The sequence below is a fragment of the Pipistrellus kuhlii genome, unplaced genomic scaffold (assembly GCF_014108245.1).
Source record: "Pipistrellus kuhlii isolate mPipKuh1 unplaced genomic scaffold, mPipKuh1.p scaffold_m20_p_2, whole genome shotgun sequence".
Classification (NCBI taxonomy): Eukaryota; Metazoa; Chordata; class Mammalia; order Chiroptera; family Vespertilionidae; genus Pipistrellus; species Pipistrellus kuhlii.
In genome coordinates, this window is record NW_023425515.1 from 101862888 (window position 1) to 101886791 (window position 23904).

The window sequence follows — 23904 nt, forward strand, 5'->3', positions numbered from 1 at the left end:
AAAGCCCAGAGATGGCTTATCACGGTTTTGTAGATATAGGTACAGAAAGTGGGTTGGAGGATGCCAGGAATGTAGAGCTGAGTGGGGGATGGGAACCATTTCAAAGAAGGCAAGAGTGAGGTATAGCAGGGCAATGGTGTGAAATCTGGACAAATTAACACCAGCCCATGGGTGTGGCAGCAGCTGAAAACACCAGGGGTAGGAGCAGGATCTGGGGTGGGCATAGTGGGCAACAAGGTAGAGTTTATTTTTTTATTTTTTTAAATATATTTTATTGATTTTGTACAGAGAGGAAGGGAGAGAGATAGAGAGTTAGAAACATCTATGAGAGAGTCATCGACCAGCTGCCTCTTGCACATCCCCTACTGGGGATATGCCCGCAACCAAGGTACATGCCCTTGACCGGAATCGAACCCGGGGCCCTTCAGTCCCCAAGCCGACGCTCTATCCATTGAGCCAAACCGGTCTCAGCAACAAGGTAGAGTTTAGATTCCACACAAAGGACTTGGTGACCAAGGGCATTGGCGCCATGTCTGAATGTGGGGCAGGGAAGGGGCGTTATTTCAGAGTTATATCGGTCAGGATTCCAATCCCAGCTCTCCTCCCAACAATGGTGTTGGCTGGGCAAGTCACTTTCTTCTCTGAACCTCAGTTTCCTGCTGAGGCAGAAGAAAATCAAACCCCTCTCAAAGGTTTGCAAAGATGAAGGGAGGCCATGTATGCAATGGTCTGGGAGGGTACTTTACCCAGGGAGTAGGTGTTCAGTAAATGATATCTTCCCAATTATCTGGAAGCCCAGAACTAGTCCTGGCAGGCAGCTGAGGTTGCTTCTGTACTGAAACTAGAATCACGGTTCAGCTGCCTGCCACCACAAAAGCCAAACTCATGAGACAGGTCCTGGTGGAAAAGGAAAGAGGTATATTCAAGTGCCAGCATTTAAAGAAGATGGGAGAACTCTTGTCCAAAGCTTGTCTTAGTTTTTCAGAGCAGTCAGGGGTTTTTATAGGGAGTGAAGGGAAAGCAGAACAAAGACATCAAAGGAAGGGGGTTGAAAAGTTATCCATGGGCATACCAGCGCAGTCCATTCCAATAAGGACCTGAAACTAGTCAAGTAATGGTCTGGTGTGCATCATCCTGGTCTTCACCATCCTGGTTCTATTATACATCATCCTGGCTCTAATAGTTGAAGGTCAGCAATTCTCCTAGAGCTGGGATGACTGAAGGTTGGAGTCTGCCATTTCTGAAGTTAGTTCCTAGGATTCTTTTTTTTTTTTTTTTTTAATATATTTTAATGATTTTACATCGAGAGGAATTTTGAGGGCTAGAGTTAGAAACATAGATGAGAGAGAAACATTGATCAGCTGCCTCCTGCATGCCCCCCACTGGGGATGTGCCCACAACCAAGGCACATGCCCTAGACCTGAATCAAACCTGGAACCTTTCAGTCCGCAGGCCGACGCTCTATCCACTGAGCCAAACAGGTTTTGGCATAGTTCCTATGATTCTTATGTAAACACTAGAGGCCAGGTGCATGAAATTTGTGCATGGGAGGGGGCTGTTCCTCAGCCCAGCCTGCACCCTCTCCAATCTGGGACCCTTTGGGATGTCTGACTGCCGGTTTAGGCCCAATCCTACTAGGCCTAAATCAGCAATCAGACTTCCCTCTCACAAGCCGGGACTGCTGGCTCCTAACCGCTCACCTGCATGCCAGCCTGATCGCCCCCTAACCACTCCCCTGCTGGCCTGATTGATGCCTAACAGCTACCCTGCTGGCCCAATGGCCCCAAACTGCCCTCCCCTGCCAGCCTGATGGACCCCAACTGCCTTCCCCTGCCAGCCTGATCTCCCACAACTGCTCTCCTCTGTCGGCCATCTTGTGCTGGCCATCTTGTGATGATGAGAGGGTGTCATGCGAGTGCGCAAGGACCACTTAAGCTTTTATTAATATAGATGCTGTTTATCTATAATACAAACTACACATTAGTCAAAATCATCATTTACAGAAATAATGTCAAAACATTAGTGGGGTGGGTTATAATCCCTGCTGTTACATTGCCCTGTGTGGCATGAGCACAGCATTCTGGATCGATAGCCAAGTGAGTTTGCCTTTTCCCAGGACAGATTTTTCAAAGTACCAGGAGACTGCTCTGCCTTTACTTATGTTGTTTCATCTCTGGGAGTGTGCTCTCCTCACATATCTTCTCCCTCCAGGAAACTCCTATGCATCCTTCAAAACCCACTACACATAATAACTCCTTGGTGGTGCTTTCTCAATGCTGAGTCAGCTTCTTGCCTTCTGTATGTCAAAAATACTTTATTATTGCTAGACTCTGAATCCCTTGGGGGAAGGAACTGTGCCTTATGCAGAACAGTATGCAATGATATAATTTTGTTGGATGAGTAAGTAAAAGAAAGAGTAAATAAATGAATTAGTAGCACTCCCAACACATAGCTCTGTCCTACAATGACTTAGAGGCCAGATCCCCACAACTGTGACCTCAGCAAGAGCCAGAGCCTGGCCTGGGGGTCTTTTCTATGTCTATCTCCCACTGGCCAGATCAGTACCTGGCACTCAGTAGATATCAGAATGTCTGAGAAGAAGAAGGAGACAGAAAAGCTGAGCCACACTTAGTAAGCACCTACTAAGAGCCAGGGATGGTGCTGGGCATTTTTACCCATAGAATTCTTTCTTTGCCTTATATCAAGATCATTTCACAGAGTCAGACACGAAGGCAGAGGGAGCCAACTATGTGCAGGAGGCAGAATTTAAGCCTTGAAGTTCATATGCCCCTGAGAGGTCTTGCCATTTTATCGTGATGCCTTCCAAAGGGGTTAATGCTGCATGTGTGAACGAATGAGTGGATGACTGAGTTCTCAGTGGAATTTTCCAGCCTCCTTCTTCCATCTCACTCCAGTCTTTAAGGTCTTGCATAGGCTGCTCTCCTGTGCAGCAAGCTCAGCGCTTTTATTTGGAACTATACAGTAAGACCTGCCCCACCCTTCTCCATTTGCTGCAGGTTCCCCCAGATTTTCCCATGTGGTCCCTTATACTCCTGCCTTTTCCTGCTCTGAAGCAACAGCTGCTATCTTCTCCCCCTCTGCCTCCCTACTCCCGCTGGCTCTCCTGCCAATCAGAGCCCCATTGTCCTGCCACATGTGGAGTGCCCTAAAAATTGCCAGTCTCAAAAGGCTTGCCTAGCATCCTCAGCAAGAATCTGTTCATAAGCATCAGTTCCTAAAAGGCTGGTGATTGCATCCTCAGTGTCTCCTTCCCAGAGCACTGGAGTGGCAGCAAAAGCCCCAGATGGCTGGGGAGGGATGGGCTTGTCAACAGTTAGCACTGAGCAGGAAGTGGGCTCAGCCTCTGAGAAGGCGCCTGATATGCCTTGAATGGGAAACACATTTCTAAAATATCTATTGATCTGGGCACACAAAAGCCTGTGCTCCTGCCTCCCAGAGGTGGTGTCTCTGGGGCAGCACTGATCTGATTCGAGAGGAAGTCTGTTAACTAACACCCTGAGGGCAGATCAGGGTTCTGGTTCAGTAGCTCTGTAATGAGCCCAAAAGGGTCCCATTCTCACAAGTTTCCCTTTGATGTGTCTGTTTGTGGTTGGAAACCACACATGGGGATCGTGAGGGGCTTCAGGAAGAGTGGTGCCACATCTGCTGAGAAGGCGGGGAGAGCCTGGGTTCCTCAGGGACAGGGACAGAGACAGCCTCTGGTTCATTTATTTGTGGAGCATCTTTATTGACCTGTAGTAAGTCAAGAGCAAGGTTAAGAGAAGTGAGGATGTTCAGAGGGAAAGGTCTGGCCCTGGTCCCGCTTAAGCTAACATAAAATAGCACCCCTCCCAAGCCCCTGCTATGGGCCAGGCCCCTTCCCAACGTGTGATTTTGTGCCACTGAATGTGTTCTTGTACTATCTAAATGCATCCCCCACCTGGGGAGCTAATGACTGAGCTCAGCTCTCCCACCCTCTCTGAATTTCCAGCAGAGGCTCAGAGAGGTTGTGTGCTCTACTCCCGTCATAAAGCTTAGTGGATACAATACTCATTGAGAGAAGGCCATGGGGCCTTGTGGTTGCTGGAGTCAGTCCTCCTGGATTTTGTCCCTATGTCCCTGTCCAGCAGTGTGGCCATGGGTGGGTCCTCATGCTTCTTCATCTCTACTATGGGCCTGAGGAGAAGGAAGAGGCTGCCACAACTTGCTCTTAACCCCTATCAGTGGACCAGTTGCTCCTCTGCTGGCGAACCTCAGAGCAGATCTGGCATTGCCCTGTGTCTGTGTAGCACATAAGGGGCCTGAGGTGAGAGTAAAGCCATTCCCCCAGGGCACACAGTGGCAGTCCCCATTCTGAGACATTTCTCTTCCTTTGGAAGCTTACCTTTGGAGATTTGGGGAGCCCAGGGGCCCAGTGGGGTCACTCAGATCATGGGGCCTGAGGGTGAAACCTAAGGTGGGGCCTCCCTAAGCACAGGATGGGCATGGACCCAACCTGTCCTGGGACATGGGAGACAGGCTTCTGACTGCGTGGGAAAAAGAGACAGGTGGAAATCGATAAATGCTGAGTTAAGTGTCCTCATGTGAGATGTTGCTGCTAAACAGGTGCAATACACTTCCCTGAGCGAATGAGGCTGCTAGGGGACACAGTAGGGATTATGGCCTGGATGGGTCATGTAGGTGTGACTGGGACCTGGGTGGGTCACGGAGGGATGCCTGGGACTTGGGTGGGTCCTGGAGGGGTGACCAAGACCTGAGTGGGTCACAAAGGGGTACTGGGACAGAGTACTTAGCCAGGGAATAAGGCCTGAGTGTTGGAGTCAGGTCCATTGGGCCTCTTTGGAGCTCTTTGGAAACCAGAGGTTTGGGGTTTTTCAGGCAACTTTGCAGGACTTTGTAACAACCAAGTACTTCCCTCTGCAGGCATTTCTGAGTATTACATCTGATGACATTTGGTGGCATCAACTCCAGAATTGAGAACTTCAAGAGAACATCCAGGGAGCCAGGGTCCTCAGGGCCCCCAAAGTCTTCTTTTGCCCCTGATAGATCCTTGTTGCTTAGCCCTAGGGAGAATGAGCTCACTTCCTTTTGAGGTAGAGGATCAGCTTGGCCCAGAAGGAATTGCATTTGGCTTCCTCCTGGTCTCAGCTCTGACTTCTGGGTCTCAGGACTGCCTATAGGGTCTGGGGCACTGACACCCCCACCCCTACACACACACACACACACACACACACACACACACACACACACACACATGGCTGCCCTGCTACAAGCTGGGCTGTTCCAGTTCTTCTAGTCCAGTGGTTGGCAAACCACAGCTCTCGAGCCACATGTGGCTCTTTGGCCTCTTGAGTGTGGCTCTTCCACAAAATACCACATGCTGGTATACATGTACAGTGTGATTGAAACTTTGTGGCCCATGCGCAGAAGACGGTTTTCGGCCTGGGCTCACACATGGTAGTATGTGGAGGAGCCACACACGGGGCCAAAGAGCCACATGTGACTCGAGAGCTGTGGTTTATCAACCACTGCTCTAGTCTCTGCCCATCCTAGCTCACCCAAGCTGCCTTATGCCTGTCAGACCAAAAATACCTGGTGAGAAGAATGAACAGTCAAGTCCCCATAGAGGATGTAGCTTTCTCAGGAAAATCCCTGCAGACCTCCTCAATCTGCCTGCATCTCTGCCACAATACTTCTTGGTTTCCCAAAGCTAAAAGGAGGATGAAAGTGGGCCTGGTCTTGGGAAGCGGCCAGGTGTGAATGGAGGGCCAAGTGATGGAGTAAGACTGCAGCACAGCAAGGAGCATGGGCTTCCAGGTCTTCCAGGGCTTCCCGTGATCCCAGCCATAAGGAGAAGAGACAGCCAGAGAGGAAAGGAGGGGGCGGAGGGAAGTGGGCAGGGCTGATGGGAGAGGAAGAGGACTGATAATTTGAAAAGAAAGCCCAGCGACTTCATCTGCCACGTAAGCAGGTGCATTCGTTCCTTTGTTAGTTTTTCAAATATTTTTTTCCTTAACTGATCAAGATATTGCATTCATTCCTTTGTTAGTTCATCAAATATTTTTTTCCCTTTATTGATCAAGATATTGCAAATGTGTCCTTATCCCCTCATTGTCCCCTCATCAAATATTTTTGAGGACCTACTATTTCTCAGGCATAGCTCTCATCCTAGAGACTACTTGGTAAATAAAACAGACAGAATCCCATGCCCTCATGGAGTCTACACTTCAATAAGGAAGACAGACCATCAGCAAACAAGTAAGATGCTTTCAGGGAGTGATAAGTGCTTTGAAGGTAACAGCTTTAGAGTGAGGGGTAAAGAATGGTGGGGACTGTGGGGAGGAGTAGCCTGTCTGAGATGAGACCTCAATGATGAGAAGGGCAGCCAGTAAAAACCCAGGAGAACATCTATATATATATAAAAGCCAAGTTATCAGGATGACCAAATGACAGGTCCTATGATGCACACTGCAGTAACCAACTGGCCTGATGGGGGCCCCAATCACTCCCCCCCCAACCTTCTGCAGCCCCTCCCTCAGCCAGCCCAGCCCCTGATCACCCCCCACACACACACACATCTGAGGTAGAACTGGCTAGCCAACTGCCCATGGACCCTTCCACCCCCCCCCCCCCCTCTCCAGCCCAGCTCCGATCAACCCCCATCAGGGTGGGCAGCCAGACCCCACCCATGCATAAATTCATGCACTGGTCCTTTAGTACTATATATTTCCATACTTTTTAACAGATGGAGATATAATTAATCTAACATGGATTTTGAATAAGTGGAGTATACAGTTTAATTGTTTTTAGTATGTTGGCACACAAACAGAAACCCATATTCACTAGCAATCACCCTCAGCCCCATTTTCCCCAGTCCTTGGTAACCACAACTCTGTTTTCTACCTCTGTGTATTTTCCTCTCCTGGATACTACCCATAAACTGAATATAGAATTATAGAATTATAGAATGTGCTCAATTGTGACTGGATTCTTTCACAACATAACGTGTCTAAGGCTCATCCATGCAGCATCTACGAGTACTTCATTTCTTTTTCTTTTTTTTAATATATTTTATTGATTTTTACAGAGAGGAAGAGAGAGGGACAGAGAGTTAGAAACATTGATGAGAGAGAATTATCAATCAGCTTCCTCTTGCACACCACCTACTGGGGATGTGCCCACAACCAAGGTACATGCCCTTGACCGGAATCAAACCCAGGACCTTTTAGTCTGCAGGCCGACGCTCTATCCACTGAGCCAAGCCTGTTTCAGCTCTTTTTACAGCCAAATTATATTCCACTAGAGGCCCGATGCACAAAATTTGTGTATGGGGGAGGGGGCTATCCCTCAGCCCAGCCTGCACCCTCTCCAATCTTGGACCCATCAAGGGTTGTCCGACTGCCCATTTAAGATCGAGCCTAAATGGGCAGTTGGACAACGCTCTCACAATCCAGGACTGCTGCTCCCAATGCTTGCCTGCCTGCCTGATTGTCCCTACCTGCTTCTGTCTGCCAGCCTGATCACCCTCTAACCACTTCCCTGCCAGCCTGATCAATACCTAACTGCTCCTCTGCCAGCCTGTTTGTCCCTAACTGCCCTCCCCTGCAGGCCTGGTCACCCCCAACTGCTCTCCCCTGCAGGCCTGGGTCACCCCTAACTGCCCTTTCCTGCAGGCCTACTCACCCCCAACTTCCCATTTCTGCTGACCTGATCCCCCCTAACTGCCCTCCCCTGCAGGCTTGATCACCCCTAATTGCCCTCCCTTGCAGGCCTGGTTCCTCCCCACCATCCTCCCTTGCTGGCCATCTTGTGGCAGCCACCTTGTGTCCACATGGGGGAAGCCATTTTTGACCACATGAGGCAGCCATCTTGTGTGTTGGAGTAGAGGATCAGCTTGGCCCATTTGCATATTACATTTTTATTAGATAGGATAAAGGCCTGGTGCATGGGTGGGGGCCAGCTGGTTTGCCCTGAAGGGTATCCGGATCAGGGTAGGGATTTCCTTGGGGTGTGGGGCATCCTGCGTGAGGGACCTGTGGTGGTTTTCAGGCCATCCACACACCCTGGTGACCCAAGCAGAGGCCCTGATATCTGGGATTTATTTATCTTCTATAATTGAAGCTTTGTAGCCTTGAGTGGAGAACAAGGCAGGCCAGGGCTGAGGAAGCTTGGCTTTCTCCATTGTCAGAAGCAACTCAAGCCTCCTGCTCTCTCCTGCTCCAAGCTCCTGCCATTTTTGTTAGGATTTATTTATCTTCTATAACTGAAACTTTGTAGCCTTTTTTTAAAAAAAATAAATCTTTATTGTTCATGTTATTACAAATGTTCCTCATTTTTTCCCTCCAATGCTCCCCTCCACCAGGTTCCCACCCCACCCTCTGCCCTTTCTCCACCCCACATTGTCCTCATCCATAGGTGCACAGTTTATGTTCAGTCTCTTTCCACACCTCCCACTCCCCTTTTCCCCGAGAATCGTCAGTCCACTCCCCTTCCATACCTCTGTTTCTATTATATTCACCAGTTAATATTGTTCATCGGATTTTTAATTCCCTTGGTTTTTAGATTCAGTTGTTGATAGTTATGTATTTGTTGTTCATAATTTTTATCTTTATTTTCTTCCTCTTCCTAAAGAACCCCCTTCAGCAATTCTTATAATTCTGGTTTGGTGGTGGTGAACTCCTTTAGCTTTTTTTTTATTTGTGAAGCTCTTTAACTGACCTTCAATTCTGAGTGATAGTTTTGCTGGGTAGAGTAATTTTGGCTATAGGCTCTTGTTATTCATCACCTTGAGTATTTCTTGCCATTCCCGTCTGGCCTGCATGGTTTCTGTTGAGAAATCAGCTGACAGTCATATGGGTGCTCCTTTATAGGTAACTACCTGCTTTTCTCTTGCTGCTTTTAATATTCTCTCTTTGTCTTTTGCTCTTGGAATTTTAATTATGATGTGTCTTGGTGTGGTCCTCTTTGGATTCCTTTTGTTTGGGGTTCTGTGTGCTTCCTGGACTTGTAAGTCTATTTCTTTCACCAAGTTGGGGAAGTTTTCTGTCACTATTTCTTCCAATAGGTTTTCAGTATCTTGCTTTCTCTCTTCTTCTGGGACCTCCATAATTCTTATATTGGTTCGCTTGAAGTTGTCCCAGAGGTTTCTTACACTATCTTCAACTTCCTGGATTCTCTTGTCTTCTTGCTTCTGTGAAGGAGTGTCCTCTGGCTCTTTGTGTTCCAAATCTTTGACTTGATTCTTGCATTCTGTTTTTAGGACTCTGTATAATATTTTTTATTTCAGATTCTTTATTTCTAGTTGATCCCTTTTCATATCCTCATAGATCTCGTTTATGTTATTGGTCTTTTCTAGGAAATTCTTGAAAAACCTTATAACCGTGGTTTTGAACTCTATATCCAGTCGCTTGTGTTCTTCCATTTCTTTTGTTTGTGATCTGTTTCCTTGTTTCGGCATTTTCAATGCTTCCCTGAGTTGGTAGGGTGGCTTTATGTGCTAAGGTGTTCTATATAGTTCAGTGGGTCAGCCTCCCAGTTACCTGAGGTGGACACACTTGGTGCACCCTTTTGTGGACTGTGTGTATAGCCTTATTGTAGTTAAATCTTGATTGTTGTTGGTATCACTGGGAGGAACACTGATCCTCCAGGCCAATTAGCTGTGAGGATTAGCTGTGTCTATACTGGGAGACAGCCTTATTCGACTAGACTTGGAAAATTGCAAAAGCCTCTGTGCTCAGCTTGGATGGGGCAGAGTTTCAGGGTGAAGCCTACAGCCTTGGCTTCCTGTCAGCCCCACCCTATGAGGTTCCTGAGTCTCAGTGTTCCTCAGTGTCCTTCAGTACTCACTGCAAGCATCTCTGAGAGAAAGGTGCCCTTGAGTTTCGCCCGCTACCAGACACTCTAGTCTCTCCCCCATTGAGCCCAGAACTGGAGTTCAGTGAAGTTGGAAGTGGGGTTCAGAGCCGTCTGGAGCTTTTGTCTCCTTCCCACTAGGGCAATCCAGCAGCACAGTCAACAATCCATCCTCCGTGTGCATTCACATGCACGCCTCCAGAGCTCTGCCTTTTCCCACTCCCCTGAGTTTTTGCCTTACAGCCTAGATTCTCTCCGTATGAGCCTGGGTCCTCAGGGTCTGGCCTAGAACTGGGGTTCAGTGCAGTCAGAACTGGGGCTCAGCACAGTCCGTAGCTTTTGTCTCCTTCCCGCTAGGGCAATCTAGCAGCAGAGTCAACAGTCTGTCCTCAGTGCGCATTCACATGCATGCCTCCTGGGTTCTGCCTTTCGCCGCTCCCCTGAGTTTCTGCCTTACAGCCTAGATTCCCTCTGTATAAGCCTGGGTCCCCAGGATCTCGCCCAGAGCTTTTATCTCCTTCCTGCTAGGGAACGCCAGCCAGGCACTCAGCTGCCCCCTCCTCTCTGGCTCCTTCCTCTCCCCACATGCACACCGTGTCTCCTTACCTTAGGCTTTTACAGCTCCTCTGATTTTCCTTCTGGTTTTCTCTTTCCTTCTAGTTGTAGAATTTCCAGTCAGTCAACTTTCCTGTAGTTCTGGATAATGTGCATTTTGTATTTTAGTTGTATTTTTTGAAATTGTTGTGTGAGGCTGCAATTAGGCATTTACCTATGCCGCCATCTTGGTTTCTCTCGAAACTTTGTAGCCTTGAGGGGAGGCCTGGACCGGACAGGGTGTGCAGAAAGCTTGGTTTCCTCTATTGCCAGGGAAACCCAAGCCTCCTGCTGGCTCCATGGCTGCAGCCATCTTGGTTGGGTTAATTTGCATACTCACTCCTGATTGGCTGTTTGGTGTGGCTTGTGGGTGATGGTTATTTTGCATGTTACTTTTTTATTAGATGGGATTGTAGTATATGGTGCATTTTATTTATCTTGTCTGCAGTTCATGGACATGTGAATCTTTTTCACTTTTTAATCATTATCAGTAATGCTGTTGTGAACATTCATGTACAGGTTTTTGTGTGGGTGTATGTTTCCAGTTCTCTTGGGCATAGATTTCAGAGTGGAATTGCTGGGTTACATGGCACACTGCTTTGCAAAGTATCTGTCCCTTTCATATCCCACCAGCTATGCATGAGTATTCCTTTTGCCCCACATCCTCATCAGTACTGTTGCTGTCCAGTTTTGATTCTAGCCCTGTCAGTGGGTGTAAGTGGTATTGAAATATAGTTGGATTTGCATTTCCCTAATGGCAAGTGATACTGAGCATCTTTTTATGTGCTCATTTGCCATCTGTATATCTCCTTTAAAGACTGTCTATTCAGATTCTTTTCCCCATATTTGCTTGCTTTTTAAAAACAAAAATCCTCCTACACAAGAAGATTACAAAAAAAAAAGTAAAACTGGTTGCCTTTATGGATGGAAGCCACAGAGCTGAGACAGCAGGAGTAAAGGTGAGGACTAAACTTTTCATTATAAACCTTGTACATTTTTTCTTTGAGTCCTGTTAATGAACTATAAAAATAACTGCATCAAAAGTGAATATGAAAAATAACTGCATCAAGTTAGCCCTCACCAGCCCCTGAAACCAAATATCCAAAGCACATTTTTAAAACTCACTTTTGACCCCTGGCTGGGGTCAGGTAAGCAATGGTCCCGCCACCCCCCCTCCCCCGCCCCTCCTGCCCCAAGGTCCGCACCTGGGTCACACCCTCAGCCAGGAAAGCTCTCAGTTTTTCTCCTACTGCAGGATCATTGCCCATTATACCTCCTTCAACCAAATCTCATACCAAAACCAGTATAGAGAATGGCAATAGGAATGAAGCATAAAATAAATCATCAGAAGATAGGAATCTGAGCCATGAGCAGGGGACAGGCAGTGAGGTCCCAACACACTGCTCCTGCCACTGAGGATCTTGGTCAAAACAGCCGTGTGCCTGTTTCAAGTGTCAAGTCTTTGCCTTTCTGCACTCCAGTGTCTCTGGTCAAGACTTGAGGGATAGAGGTCTCTTGGGCCCAGAGGTCCAAATTGGAGATTTCCACCCAGCCTATACTAATCACAGGATATGAGGTCCCTTAATGTGTCCCCCTCATGCCCTTCAGAGTACATGGCACACACAGGCACCCAGTAACTGTGTGTTGAGTGAAGGCATGCCAGGATGTGTTGAAGAGCAGATGTAGTGGGCCTGTGGTCTGTGCCAGGACCTACTCCTGCAAAGAGGCCTGTGGCATCATCACCTTCCATACCTCATAGGCACACTCTGCAGGGGCTCACAGCCCTCAAGGGAGGCAGATATGGGCATAAAAGGGGATGTTTTTATGGAACTCACTGTGGAACTGGACCTTAGCTCAAATTCCAAAAACTATCCTATATAATAAAGAGGTAATATGCAAATTGACCATCTCTCCATAAGATGTGGTCAAAGATAGCCACCACAAGATGGCCAACAGGGGAGGGCAGTTAGGAAGGACCAGACCCACAGGGGAGGGCAGTTGGGGGTGATCAGTCTTGCAAGAGAGGGCAGTTAGGAGTGACCAAGCCTGCAAGGGAGGGCAGTTAGGGGCAACAAAGCATGCAGGGGAGGGCAGTTAGGGATGACCTGACTGACAGGGGAGGGCAGTTGTGAGGAACCCAGGCCTGCAGAAAAGGGCAGTTGGGGGCAATCAGGCCTGCAGGGGAGGACAATTGTAGGGGACCAGGCTGGCAGAGGAGGGCAGTTAGGGGCAATTGGCTGGCAGGGGAGTAGTTAGGGGGTGATCAGGCTGGCAGGCAAAAATGGTTAGGGGCAATCAGGCGAGCAAGCAGTTAGGAGCCAGCAGTCCTGGATTGTGAGAGGGATGTCCCAGGTTAGAGAGGGAGCAAGCTGGACTGAGGGATACCCCCCCACACACACACTCCCATGCACAAATTTTGTGCACCAGGCCTCTAGTAATACATAACTAAAAATGTGATTTTTATAAAATGTGCAATTTTTGTATATTTATTGAGTTGTACAACCATTACTGCATTCAATTTAGAATATCTATTGCATGCCAGGGCCCATCAGCATACTGGGGGATGCTGTGATGGCCAAGACAGGTTGTAACTCTACCCTTGTGGACCTAACAACATTCTTTGGGGGGAAGAGAGATGTTGAAAACACAAAAACAAAAACACAACTAACCAGGATGATTTACAATGCTCTGGATGAAATAAATGGGCTCCTGGGGAGGGGCCGGCATTTCAATGAAGGTGCTTAGGAAGTGCCTCCTGAAGAGGTTAGCTCTGTGCTGAGACCTGCAGACAATGAGCAGTGCAGAGAACTGGGAGAAGGGTGTTCTGAGAAAGGAAGCAGCATGTGCAAAGGCTCTGAGGTAGGCACAATGTTGACATGCCATGGAGAAAGTGAAGGGATGATTGTCAGCCAGTGAACCGGATAGCAGAGCTATGATGCCAGTCTCGGCCTGTGGATTTTATTTTGAATGCTGCAGGAAGCACAGAGAGATGGATCTGATTTGCATATTAATAGGCAGTAACTCCAACTAGGATGGAGAAAGACCCTGGCCCTTCCAGGAAAAAGACTCCTACCCCAGGTTGTCTTTGTGGGCCCAGCTTCTCCTAGATCCTCATCAGGGGTGGACTGGCATGGACACCAAAAACAGGCTTCTCAAGGTCAAGATGCTGGTGTTGGGTATACTGCCACAAAGTGTACACTACAAGCTCATCTTCTGTAATCCTTTTGTCTATTCTTCATAAAGACTCTGCTTTTTCCACTTTCCAGTGTTGGAACTAAGGCTCAGAGATGAGCAGTTACTTGCCCAGATCACACAGCAGGTGAATAGTGGGTTAAGACCTGAACTGAGGCCGGAGAGCAGAGTCCTGCTGTGCTCCCAGCCTGTCCACCTCAGCTCAGGGACCTCCCTCATGGGACCAGCATAGGCCAGCCCAGCCCTGACTGGCCCAGAGAAGAGCCATATGCCTTCCCAGGGTAAGCATGAGCAGGTGACTGACAGAGGGAAAGCCACATCCCCTTGGAAGTGGGAGTGAGATGGGACCATACTGACAAGGCCCCCCAGGGTCAGCCCTGCTCGGCAGCCCCAGCCTGGTTTCTAGCTCTGACCTCCACCTCTGAAGCTCAGCAGGAAGGTGTTTTTAAGTGGTCAGAGTCAATGCCTATTGTTAAATATTGTGAATATCCCACAGGGCAAAAAGCACCTCCTGTGGAAAGGCCCTGGGGCAGGAGAGGGCCTGGCAGGTTGGAGAAAGGAAGAGGCAGGGCATTGTGCCTGGGGCAGGGTGAGCAGGGAGAGGTGGTAGGCATGTGGGGCTTGTGGGTCATTGCAGAGGCTGTAAGGGGGTTTCACTTTGATAATGACTACAACTCTAAAAACTATAAAAGGGGCTCTAAAAGTAGCACTGCTGCCATCTCAGGCACTCAGTCCATTAAGGACACACTAAGGGCCCCAACCCAGTGCTCAGCCAGCTGTACACTGTGCCTGAGGGCTGTCTTCATGGCAGCCTGATGATCTGCCCTCTAAGAATGCTGCTCACTTTTGTGAAACACCTTTCACAGGGCACCAACTCTCCCTGATATGCTGCCTATATCCACTCACCCTCTGGGAGGGAGAAGGTGGGAATGATCCTTAGAGGGAGAACCAGGCTGAGAGAGGAATGGCAGCAGGTCGGGAGGAGCCAGGTTCAAACTCCAAGCCTGTGCCCTGGCCCTGTAGGAGCCCCTTCAGAATTCATTCATTGATATTTTCAGTCATTTCTAGATGACTAAAGATTTTTTCAATTTTTCTCTTATTGTAGTTAAGCATGTTGTAGAAAATTTGAAAAGTAAATGATAACACAGAGAGAAATAAAGCTGAGCCACAGGCTTGTCTTGGTGGCCCAGTGCAGGGCCTGTGGGCTTCATAGGCAGCCTCACTTTGATGACTGACACGTTGTTTTACTAACAATTCTCAACACTGTTCCTGTAAACATCCTTTTTTCAAGGGTGCGGGGTGCCCCAGCTCATGCTGTCACTGTGTATTTATAACCAGCTCCCACTATTGGATATTTACCATAGTAGTTGTTTGGAGTTTTAGTTTATTTGTTGATGTAAATAATGCTATGATGAACATCTTTGCGCATAAAGCTTAGGGCTTACTTTGAATTCTTTTTTAAAATATGTTTTTATTGATTTCAGAGAGAAAGGGTGAAGGAGAGAAAGAGAAACATCAATGAGAGAGAATCACTGATTGGCTGCTTCTTGCATGCCACCTACCAGGGATTGAGCCTGCAACCAGCATGTGCCCTGACTAGGAATGGAGCCGTGACCTCCTGGTTCATACATAGATCAACACTCAACCACTGAGCTACTGAGCTACACTTGTTGGGCTTTGTGTTCCTTTTTGCTAAGAAATGTCATTCTTGTGTGTTTTTTAGGGACCATGGGCTGATTCAATGTGGCAGGACAAGCAGGTGGTTGTCCCTGGAAGGGCCCCCATGCTGCGAGTGAGCCGGCTCTCCCAGTCTAGGGCTGTGTTATGGAATGTGTGAGAGTGTACAGCTGTGGGCAGGGTATGTATCACTAGGTTTCTCCAGCTCCTTTGCTGGCTTTTCCTTCCTCCCTTAAATGTCCACATCTCCAGGGATCTGCCTGACCTTCCCTTTACACCCTCATACTCTGTCCTCTCTTCTCTCCTGGAGCTGAGCCTGCAGTCGGAGCCTTGTAGCTTCCTGGACACTTCCCTTGGGTGTCCCCCAGGCACCGCACCTCAACAAATCCTAAAGGAAAGGGACTGTCTCTCCTTCCACTCTGCACCTTTCCTGTGTCTAGGTGAATGGAGCCACTCACTGTTCATCTGATGCTCAAGCCGGAAACATGGGGGTTGACCTTGTGTCTGCCCCTTCCTCATACTTTACTCACACTTCTCCCCAAAGCACCTCTTCTTGTTCCCTATCCCATGCTGTGTTCAGGTCTCCTGCTCCACCTTCCGTCAGAGGTAATGTCCTTGCCTCTAATTTCTCCCCCTCCAACCCCTTTTCCAGGAAGAGCTATTTAATCACATGTCCCTCTTCTGCTCAGAAAGCTTTGTGGCTTTCCATTGCCTTCACAATGAAGCCCAAGCGCCTCAGTAGGTTGAGCCTCTATTATTTGCTTTTCACCTCCAGGCCTTTGCACGTGGTATTCCATCTGCAAGTAATGCCTTTCCATGAACTGTCTTCCTGACAAGCTTCTATTCATACTTTAAGACTCAGCCTCAACATCCTGTCCCCAGGAAACTTCCATTCCCCCGCCCCTACTTTATCATCCTCACGCAGCACATTGTATGCACTTCTATTGACATGATTATTCAATATTATATTAGTCACTCGGAATTATAACTATTACAGGACACATGGATTTGGACTGGGTTATAAGTGACAGAGTCCACTTCAAACTGGCTTAAATGAAATAGGACCAACATGCACAGGAAACTCAAAGCTTTTCAGTGTGACTGAATCTAGAAGCTGCAGGGATGGCACCAAGACCTGCCTTTTCTCTGCTCTCTATATGGCTTCCTCCTGCATCAGGTTCCTTCTCCAGGGGTCTTGTATAAAGAACCTGCTCATATCTTTCAAGTTTAAGCTCAAGTTCAAGTTGAGAGATTCTCTCTCCCAACAATGCCAGTGAAGCCTGGGTCTGCCTCTCATGGGCTCAGCTTGAGGCCCGTGCCTGGTCCTGGGCTGGGAGTAGAGTCAACCCTATCTGAGCCCCAGGCACTGAGAGAAGCAGGGGTGAATGCCAGGAGGCGGGTAGCTGGGCAGGGAAAAGTGCTGGCTGTCCACTATAGTCCTCAAGACAGAGGGGTCCTTCCTCTGGGCAGGGATGTGGCTTTTTTTCACCTTTGTACCCCCACTGCCTAGACTGGGCCTGGTTCAAAGCAAGCATTAGTCAGCATTTTGTGGATAAAGGAAAAGTAGATGGGGAATTAGTGCTGCTTTGTGGTTAGGGAATATTCATGGCCTTGGGGCCTGAGAGCTGGTGAGTGAATGGACCATGCTAGCGGGTCCCCAACTACACACAGAGCCCAAACCCAGCTTTGTAGATCCCTGTGAACACCCAGGAGGAGACAAGTCCTGCAGGCCAGCCCTCAGGATGATGTAGGTGGAAGTGGGGCAAGGCTGCCTCTTCCTATGGATTTCAAAAACCTCCTCACCCTGTTTCCAAGGAGCAAAGCAGATAACCAAAGACAACACACACACACACAAACACACACACACAAATAGACACATACACACATAAATGCACACACAGCCCTCCAGCTGAGAAGAGCAGGTGGGTTTTCTGGAAGGGAAAGGGGCAGTTGCCAGTCCAATGACCAGGAGCAGCCCTATGACCTTCTCTGAGCACTGGTCCACCCTGACCCATCCCGGGAGCAGGACCATCCTACCGTCTGCCCTGATGATGCCTGTGCCCACCTTGCCCGGTAACCCTACTATCAGTGTGGAGTTTCCCAGGCTGGGGTACCTGGACACTGGGGCCCTGGGAAGGCCTCAGATGAGCAGTTTTCTTTCATAACCATATGCATTTGAATGTTGATTATTGGAGAAAGTTAACTAGCCTGCCAAGTACAGGCTTTATAATTGTGACAGAAAGTTTAGCTTTTAAGTAAAAATTATTTTAGATTTAAAGAAAAATATTAGGCAAATATTAACATTGGCAGGGTGAGAACTGGGAGCTGCTGTGAGATTGGTACAGAACATGGGGTTCTGGGATGCACCGCACACTTTCATATCAACCTCAGGCTGAAGTTGTGAGTAGAGAGCATTAGCCCAGGCCTCCACATCCCAGCACCAGAGGTTTCGGGTCTGTGGGTTTTCTAGCAATTCAGCCTGGCTCTAAAAGAGCAGCAACAACCACACTAGCTAACACCTGTGGAGGAGGCTGAAGTTGAATTATCTGCCCAAAGTCACAGCTAGTGGAAGAAGTAGCTTGACCACCAGGTATACTGCCTGCCAAGAAGATGCAGGGGCTGGAGGGGAGGAGGTGTGTGGGGAGGGGGGGGAGGGGTGACATATACACCACCTATTAGGTGAGGGAGGGAGCCACAACCTAGAGACACTCACACCCATTGTCTGTGGTGCAGTATCAATGACTGGTCCATCCTGCCGTGCTACGCTCCACACAGGCCTCAGGATCACCACTGACTCCTCCATGCCCATCCTCCATCACACAGGGAGCATGTCAAAGGCTTAGAGGGCTGGGGCTGCTCCCTCTGCTTCTAAGATCCCATGGTCCTTATGAGGCAGACCCAGTTTTGAATTGGTCAGTGTGACTCAAAGGCGCCAACCTTTTGCATCCACTGCACAGGATCACGAGCGGTGCCTTCTGCCTGGTGGGTGACTTTGCAGCCAAGGCACCACAGGGCGGCTGTGCCTGATGCTGCAGTTGCCATGGTGACGAGAGCCTCAGCGATTGGTCCAGCTTGGCCGTACTACGCAGCTCCCTGCGCGTTGGGGGAGGGCTACTGCGCGCCCGCCCCTCCTCCAGATTCTGGGAGAGCAAACCCTGGCGCAGACTCACGAGCCTGGACTCTCTGTGCCTACCCTTGATGTGCTGAAGAGGAAAAAACAAAAAACAAAAAACAAAACGGAGGTGGTCCCAGGTAGCAGCTAAGCCGAAGCCCCCACCCAACCTGATGTCTAGGCTCCTGGACATAGTGTGAGCCTTGTGTGCTGGGGCCCTCGGAACCCACGAGTGTTCCCACCCCAACCCTCTTGGAGGAGCTCGCCATCCCCGGGATGTGATTCGCCCCTCGTTTTAATTTTATTCCCTTCTACTTCTCGCCTGAGCGTTCTGCCCCATCTCTAACCACAGCTGGAGAGGGAGACAGAAGGGGAAAACTGCCCCAGACAGGATGGCTTGCAGAAGACGCTATTTGTGAGTATATGTGGCAGATTTATGCTTGAAACCTAGAGGCCAGAGGCCAGAGGCCAGAGGCCAGAGGAGACCCAGCTGAGCTGGAAGCTGGAGTGAAGTGCTCGTGGGGGGAGGGCAGGTTGCTTGCAGAGGGAGCTGACCATCCCGCAGACAGGCCAGCCAACATTCGTCCTTTGCAGCAGAGGTGTTTGCCAGTGTTGATGATGAGAAAAAGCAGGTCTCAGGTTCAGAGGGCTGGGGCTGCTCATCAGGCTGTAAAATTTCCTGTCTCTAAGGGCAGGTAATCCCTCCCCACAATCCATATACATGGTCCCCAGACTCACTGCTACCAGTTTAGCATTTGGTATAGACTTCAGTGTGTCTATTTGAAAAAAGCCTTTGTGCTTCCACGACTGGCACTTCACCCATGCCTGGTAGAATGTTGGCAGGAAGCCTGGGGTGGGACTGGATGTTGTCCTCCAGGGACAGGTGAAGGTCCATCCCACGTCCTTGAGTAGGGGGCAAGGTGTTCTGTGAGTCAGCAGCAGAGTGCCTGTCTGTTGGACCTAATGCCAGTAGCAGAAGCTCTTAAAGTCTGCAGGGGTGGTGACATCATGGGCCCAGGTATTTATGGAAACTGAAGCCCTTGCCTGTTAAGCCAGGCTTCCCTGAGGCAATAGGATTAGAATGCCAGCTTCCCTCACATTTCTCTAGGGCTGCGCACTGTGCTCTTCTAAGACACTGATCTCTGGCCTTGTAGGCCCCATCCGCTGGGACCCAAGGGCGTAGGGGCTGAGACCCAGCTCCAGATCTCCACCTGTCCTTGGCAGCTTGTCCACTGCCTGGGCCTTGTGAGGGCTGTTCAGTGCCATCAGACTTGTCAGTTAGAGCAGAGCTAGATCCTCCTGAGCTGGGCTCAGTCCCCAGGATGAGGAAGGGGAGGCCTGCGGCAGTATGTAGGGGTACATATGGGGGCCACTCCAAGGCCTCACAGCCCCCTGCACTATGACAAGGGCCTGTGTACCTCCTAATTAACCAGTGTCCACTCCTCTTCATTGAGGGAAAGCTCTCTCATTAATGGAGCATTATGGAAAGTAATGGGATGGAGGTAGTCTGAGCTGTGGTTTGCTGTGATGTTTCCCTGCTCTTTTAGTGAAAAGACCACAGGCTGGTTTGTTGATGTGAACAGAACACACTGAAGTTCTCCCTCTCTGTGACAAGATCCTGGCGGTATTTTGGAGACAAATCATGAATCCTTACCCGGTGCAAGACTCCTGCCACTGTCCCCGGGAACAGGTCCTCCTGAGCAGCTGTCACCTTCCTGCCTGGGCCAGGAGCCAACGACGTCAGAGAAATTTTCGATCCTCGGGGGATGTCAGACACTGGGGGTGGGGAGATGTCATTAGGGTGAAATGTGACAATTGACAAGTGCACTTGGCCCAGTGCCTGGGCCCGATGCTCAGTGATAGGATCCTTGGGACTGCCTTGTCTGGCAACCACTAAGACCTCCATTTCAGAGATGAGCAAACTGAGACTCAGTAGAATTCCCATAGAAACTTGGGTTGTACTAGCTGGGGTTGGGGATTTTAGCAGTAGAGCTCAAGCATCGGGAACTCGATACTCTCCATGTGATTTTCATGCACAGCTGTGGCTGCTGTTCATAGCTTCAGCTGTTCCACGGCCAAACTGCCCAAGCCTGTCTGATCATGATATTGCCAGCGATATGGCTACCATACAGATTTCCATTTTCCTTGCAGATCTGCTGGGGAATCAGGAACCTGCATTTTTAACACATGACTCCAGGCAGGTTCACTGACCCGTGGACTAAACTTGTCTTGCCCACTTGCCTGGACTCGCGAGGAGAGTGGGCCTATCAGGGGCTCCATGCTCCCTGCCTCCCATTCCTATGGGTCTTTTCATGTATCTCCAGCTCTTGGGCTCTCACAATCTGGCATCATGACATCCAGACAATCCCTCCACATGCTGCCATCAGACCTATAGGCACCAGAGATTGTAAAGGGACTGGGGAGGGAGTGGCTGGAGAGGTGATTGCTCCTGTTTTTATAGAAAGAGTTTTAGACGTAGGGCAAGCCTTGCTTGAGGTTGCACAGGGGTAATTGTGTTGGTTTGCTCATCTGGCCCAGCACCTACCCCCAACTCAGAGCTCTCCCTGCACCTGCTACCATAATCTCGCTGTTACCAGAGCTGTCCTGTGGAGAAGGGAAAGGGAGCTGAGTGTTCCTAGATGCCTAACTTACACAGCGCCATCATAGCCAACCTCAGACCCACATTGGCTTCTAAGCCTTCTCAGCCTAGTCCCTCATTGATTCTCATTGCTTCCACCCTACAGAGGAGAGATGGGGAGTAGAGAGGGGTAAGAACTTAACTGGGATCACAGGGCTGTTCCCTGCTGTTCATGGCAATGATCTTTCTCTCCCAGTACGCCCCATGCCAGACCTGAACAGACTTGCTCTGGTGCCATGGTGCCTAGCAGGGCTCCCCACCCCTTTCCGCCTCCCCATCTCCCATTGTCTTCTCCTCCACCTTCTGAACCCCTGGCATGGGTCCCAAGATGGTGTTCCATGTTCTAGACCACATGTGTCAAACACAAGGCTCGCGGGCCAAATCCGTCCCGCCAGGCCTTGCAATGTGGCCCGCACCGCGCTGTCATCACTGCACTTCGCTGCGTTTCCATCACAATGACAGTTTATGACTGTTCAGTAAACCATTCGGCCCGCAATTTAGGCTGGATTTTAGATTTTGGCCCCTTCTCTGATTGAGTTCGACACCCCTACTCTAGACTCTGCCGTTGAGAGGGGGCAGGTCACATACGCACATATGGAAGTGGCATGGTAAACAGGATAGAGAATGACAAAGTATGAGAAGATTATTAATGAAACGGGGGAAATCATGAGACCTCCAAGAATCAGTTTCTTATTCAAACTTGCTAACAACCAAGGTCATTACTATAGTGACAGTTTAATTACTGGTGTCATAGTTAAGATCAACCTTCTTCTGACCGAAACTACACTTAGCATGGTAACCACCCTCTCACATCGAACATGGGGAGCTGGGCTGAAAGAAATTTGCATTGAGTATGAAATACAGAGTTTTGGGTGATAGGGCTGAAGCAAGTCTCCTGACTCCCTCAACATGTGCTCATTCACTCACTCTGCCTGGAACTCACATGGCTCCTTTCTCCATTCTTCCAGGACTTTACTGTAACCAAGTATAGCTTGCAGATCCCACCCTGACATTCTCTCATCCTTTCCCTGCATCTGTCTGCCCACCTCTGTGTCTGAACTTGGTTGATTGGTTCATTTTCACCACTGGAATGTCAGCTGTACCAGGGTACAAGGGTTGACAGTGTGTTAGTTTCTGCTATTTCTAGCACATAATAATTGTTCAGTAAATCTTCATTGAATGAATGAATTATGGATCCTGTGTGGGCACTGCCCTAAGCAGTAAGTAGGGCACAAAGCCAAGTAAGAAAATAGCTTATGTCTTCTGGGATCCTGCAGATCTGTGGGGGAGACCCAAGTGAACAGACAGTGTCAATATAAAGTGCCAAAGGCCAGCCTAGAAAGTTGGCCCAGTGATGGGAGGATCACCACAGACTGCAGCATGCATACACTGTGAATGGGGGTTGCCAGGTGATCAAGCAGGGAAGAACACTCTAGGTGTGCAAAGGTTAGGCCACAGATCCAAATGTTTTGCAGGCATTAGCTTATTTTTATCTTCATGGTAGGAGGTGAAGCTAATTATCCCCATTGTTCATACAGTGTAACTGAGTCACCAAATGACATGCCAGACAAAACCCAGTGAGGGGTAGAGGCTGGATTTGAACTCAAGACAGTCCAGCTGCAAAGCCCAGCTGTGGTAATCTGCTAGACTGGAGGCTATTGCTAAAAGTGATTGTGTTTGGCCCGAGCCCTGAGTGTGTGAGAAGTGAGAGATAAGACTGGAGGTGTGGACAGGATTAAAGGCAGTGGAGTGCTAGGAGGAGGTTCTCTCTGTGGGCCATGAGGAGTGATTGAGGGTTCTGAGCAGGGAGTGGGCCATGGTTACATATTATAGTTGTATCACAGAGGGAAGAGCGAAGCTGGGCAGGGCTCTCAACCATCCTTTTCTCATGCCCATAGCAGGGCACATGAGTCTTCAGAAAGCAACAATGTCCCCTTCCCAGGGCCTTGGTCCTCTACACCTAACCCAGGACAGTCAGGAGAACAATGGGAGAGTCAGGAGCTTGGTGCCTGCAGGTTGGGTGAGGAGTGTGGCTTGTCTCCTACCAGTCTGCTGAGGGCCTTGACTGAGAAAAAGAGTGCTTCTGCAAAGGCCTGGTGCGTGGTCAGTAAGGCAGCTCTGTGCCCTGGGCTGAGAGAGACCCTCTCCACCTCCCATCTGACTCCACTCTAAAGTCAGCTCTGGCCTGGGGTGGCACTGGGTGGCCTGGTCAGGGGCCTGTGCTTTCCTGTGAAGCACATTAGCCAAGGTAATAGGTCAGTGCTTAGCCAGGACCAGGCTGGGGGTAGTCCTTGACACAGTGCTTTCCTGCACTTCCTCTTGCCCTCTGGCAGTAATCCTATGGGAAAGGGTCTGCTCTTACTTCCCAGATCCCTCTTCACCAGCTCTAAGCTGTCTGCCCTTGGGGGAGGGGCCGGGTGCACAGCAGAGGACAGGTAGAAGGGCTGTGGTGGCCAGGCAGACGCAGAGCAAGTCCGAGATGCGGTTCTTTTCCTCTCATGCATGCTCTGCTCAGAGCTAGAATGTGTCTATAGCTCAGGCCCTCATCCTCAGCTCTAGGGTTGCCTTGTCTGGCAGCACTCGCCTGTGGATGAGACCAACTTTGTCACTCTCAGTGGAGGACTAAGAAGCATTGTTTCTGGAGGCTAAGTACCCACCAAGACTTTCCCCTGGATGCCTGGGGATTGGGCAGCCTCTGTTTGCCCCCTGCCCCCCACCCCTTGCCTGCTCACTGGCTTTTGTTCTCTCTTTCTCCTTTCATTCACACCTGCCCTTTGGTCTTTGAGACCCTAGCCCTCCTGGAAGTTGACACTGTGGGAGGATACTTCACTCCAGCTCT

At 49.4% G+C, this 23904-nt stretch overlaps 1 protein-coding gene across 7 annotated transcripts in view; it reads left to right on the top strand.

Moving 5' to 3' along the window:
* The window catches only part of IQSEC1 (IQ motif and Sec7 domain ArfGEF 1), a 392746-nt gene that overhangs the window by 159341 nt on the left and 209501 nt on the right, over positions 1–23904 (top strand). The window contains exon 1 of one of the 7 annotated variants that reach the window (XM_036448656.2): positions 18505–18842. The exons of the other annotated variants lie outside the window; for them this stretch is intronic. Coding sequence (XP_036304549.1) covers positions 18820–18842 — 23 coding nt within the window. The 5' untranslated portion in view covers positions 18505–18819. Of the gene's footprint in view, positions 1–18504; positions 18843–23904 lie in introns of those variants that run through there. 7 annotated transcript variants of the gene reach the window in all.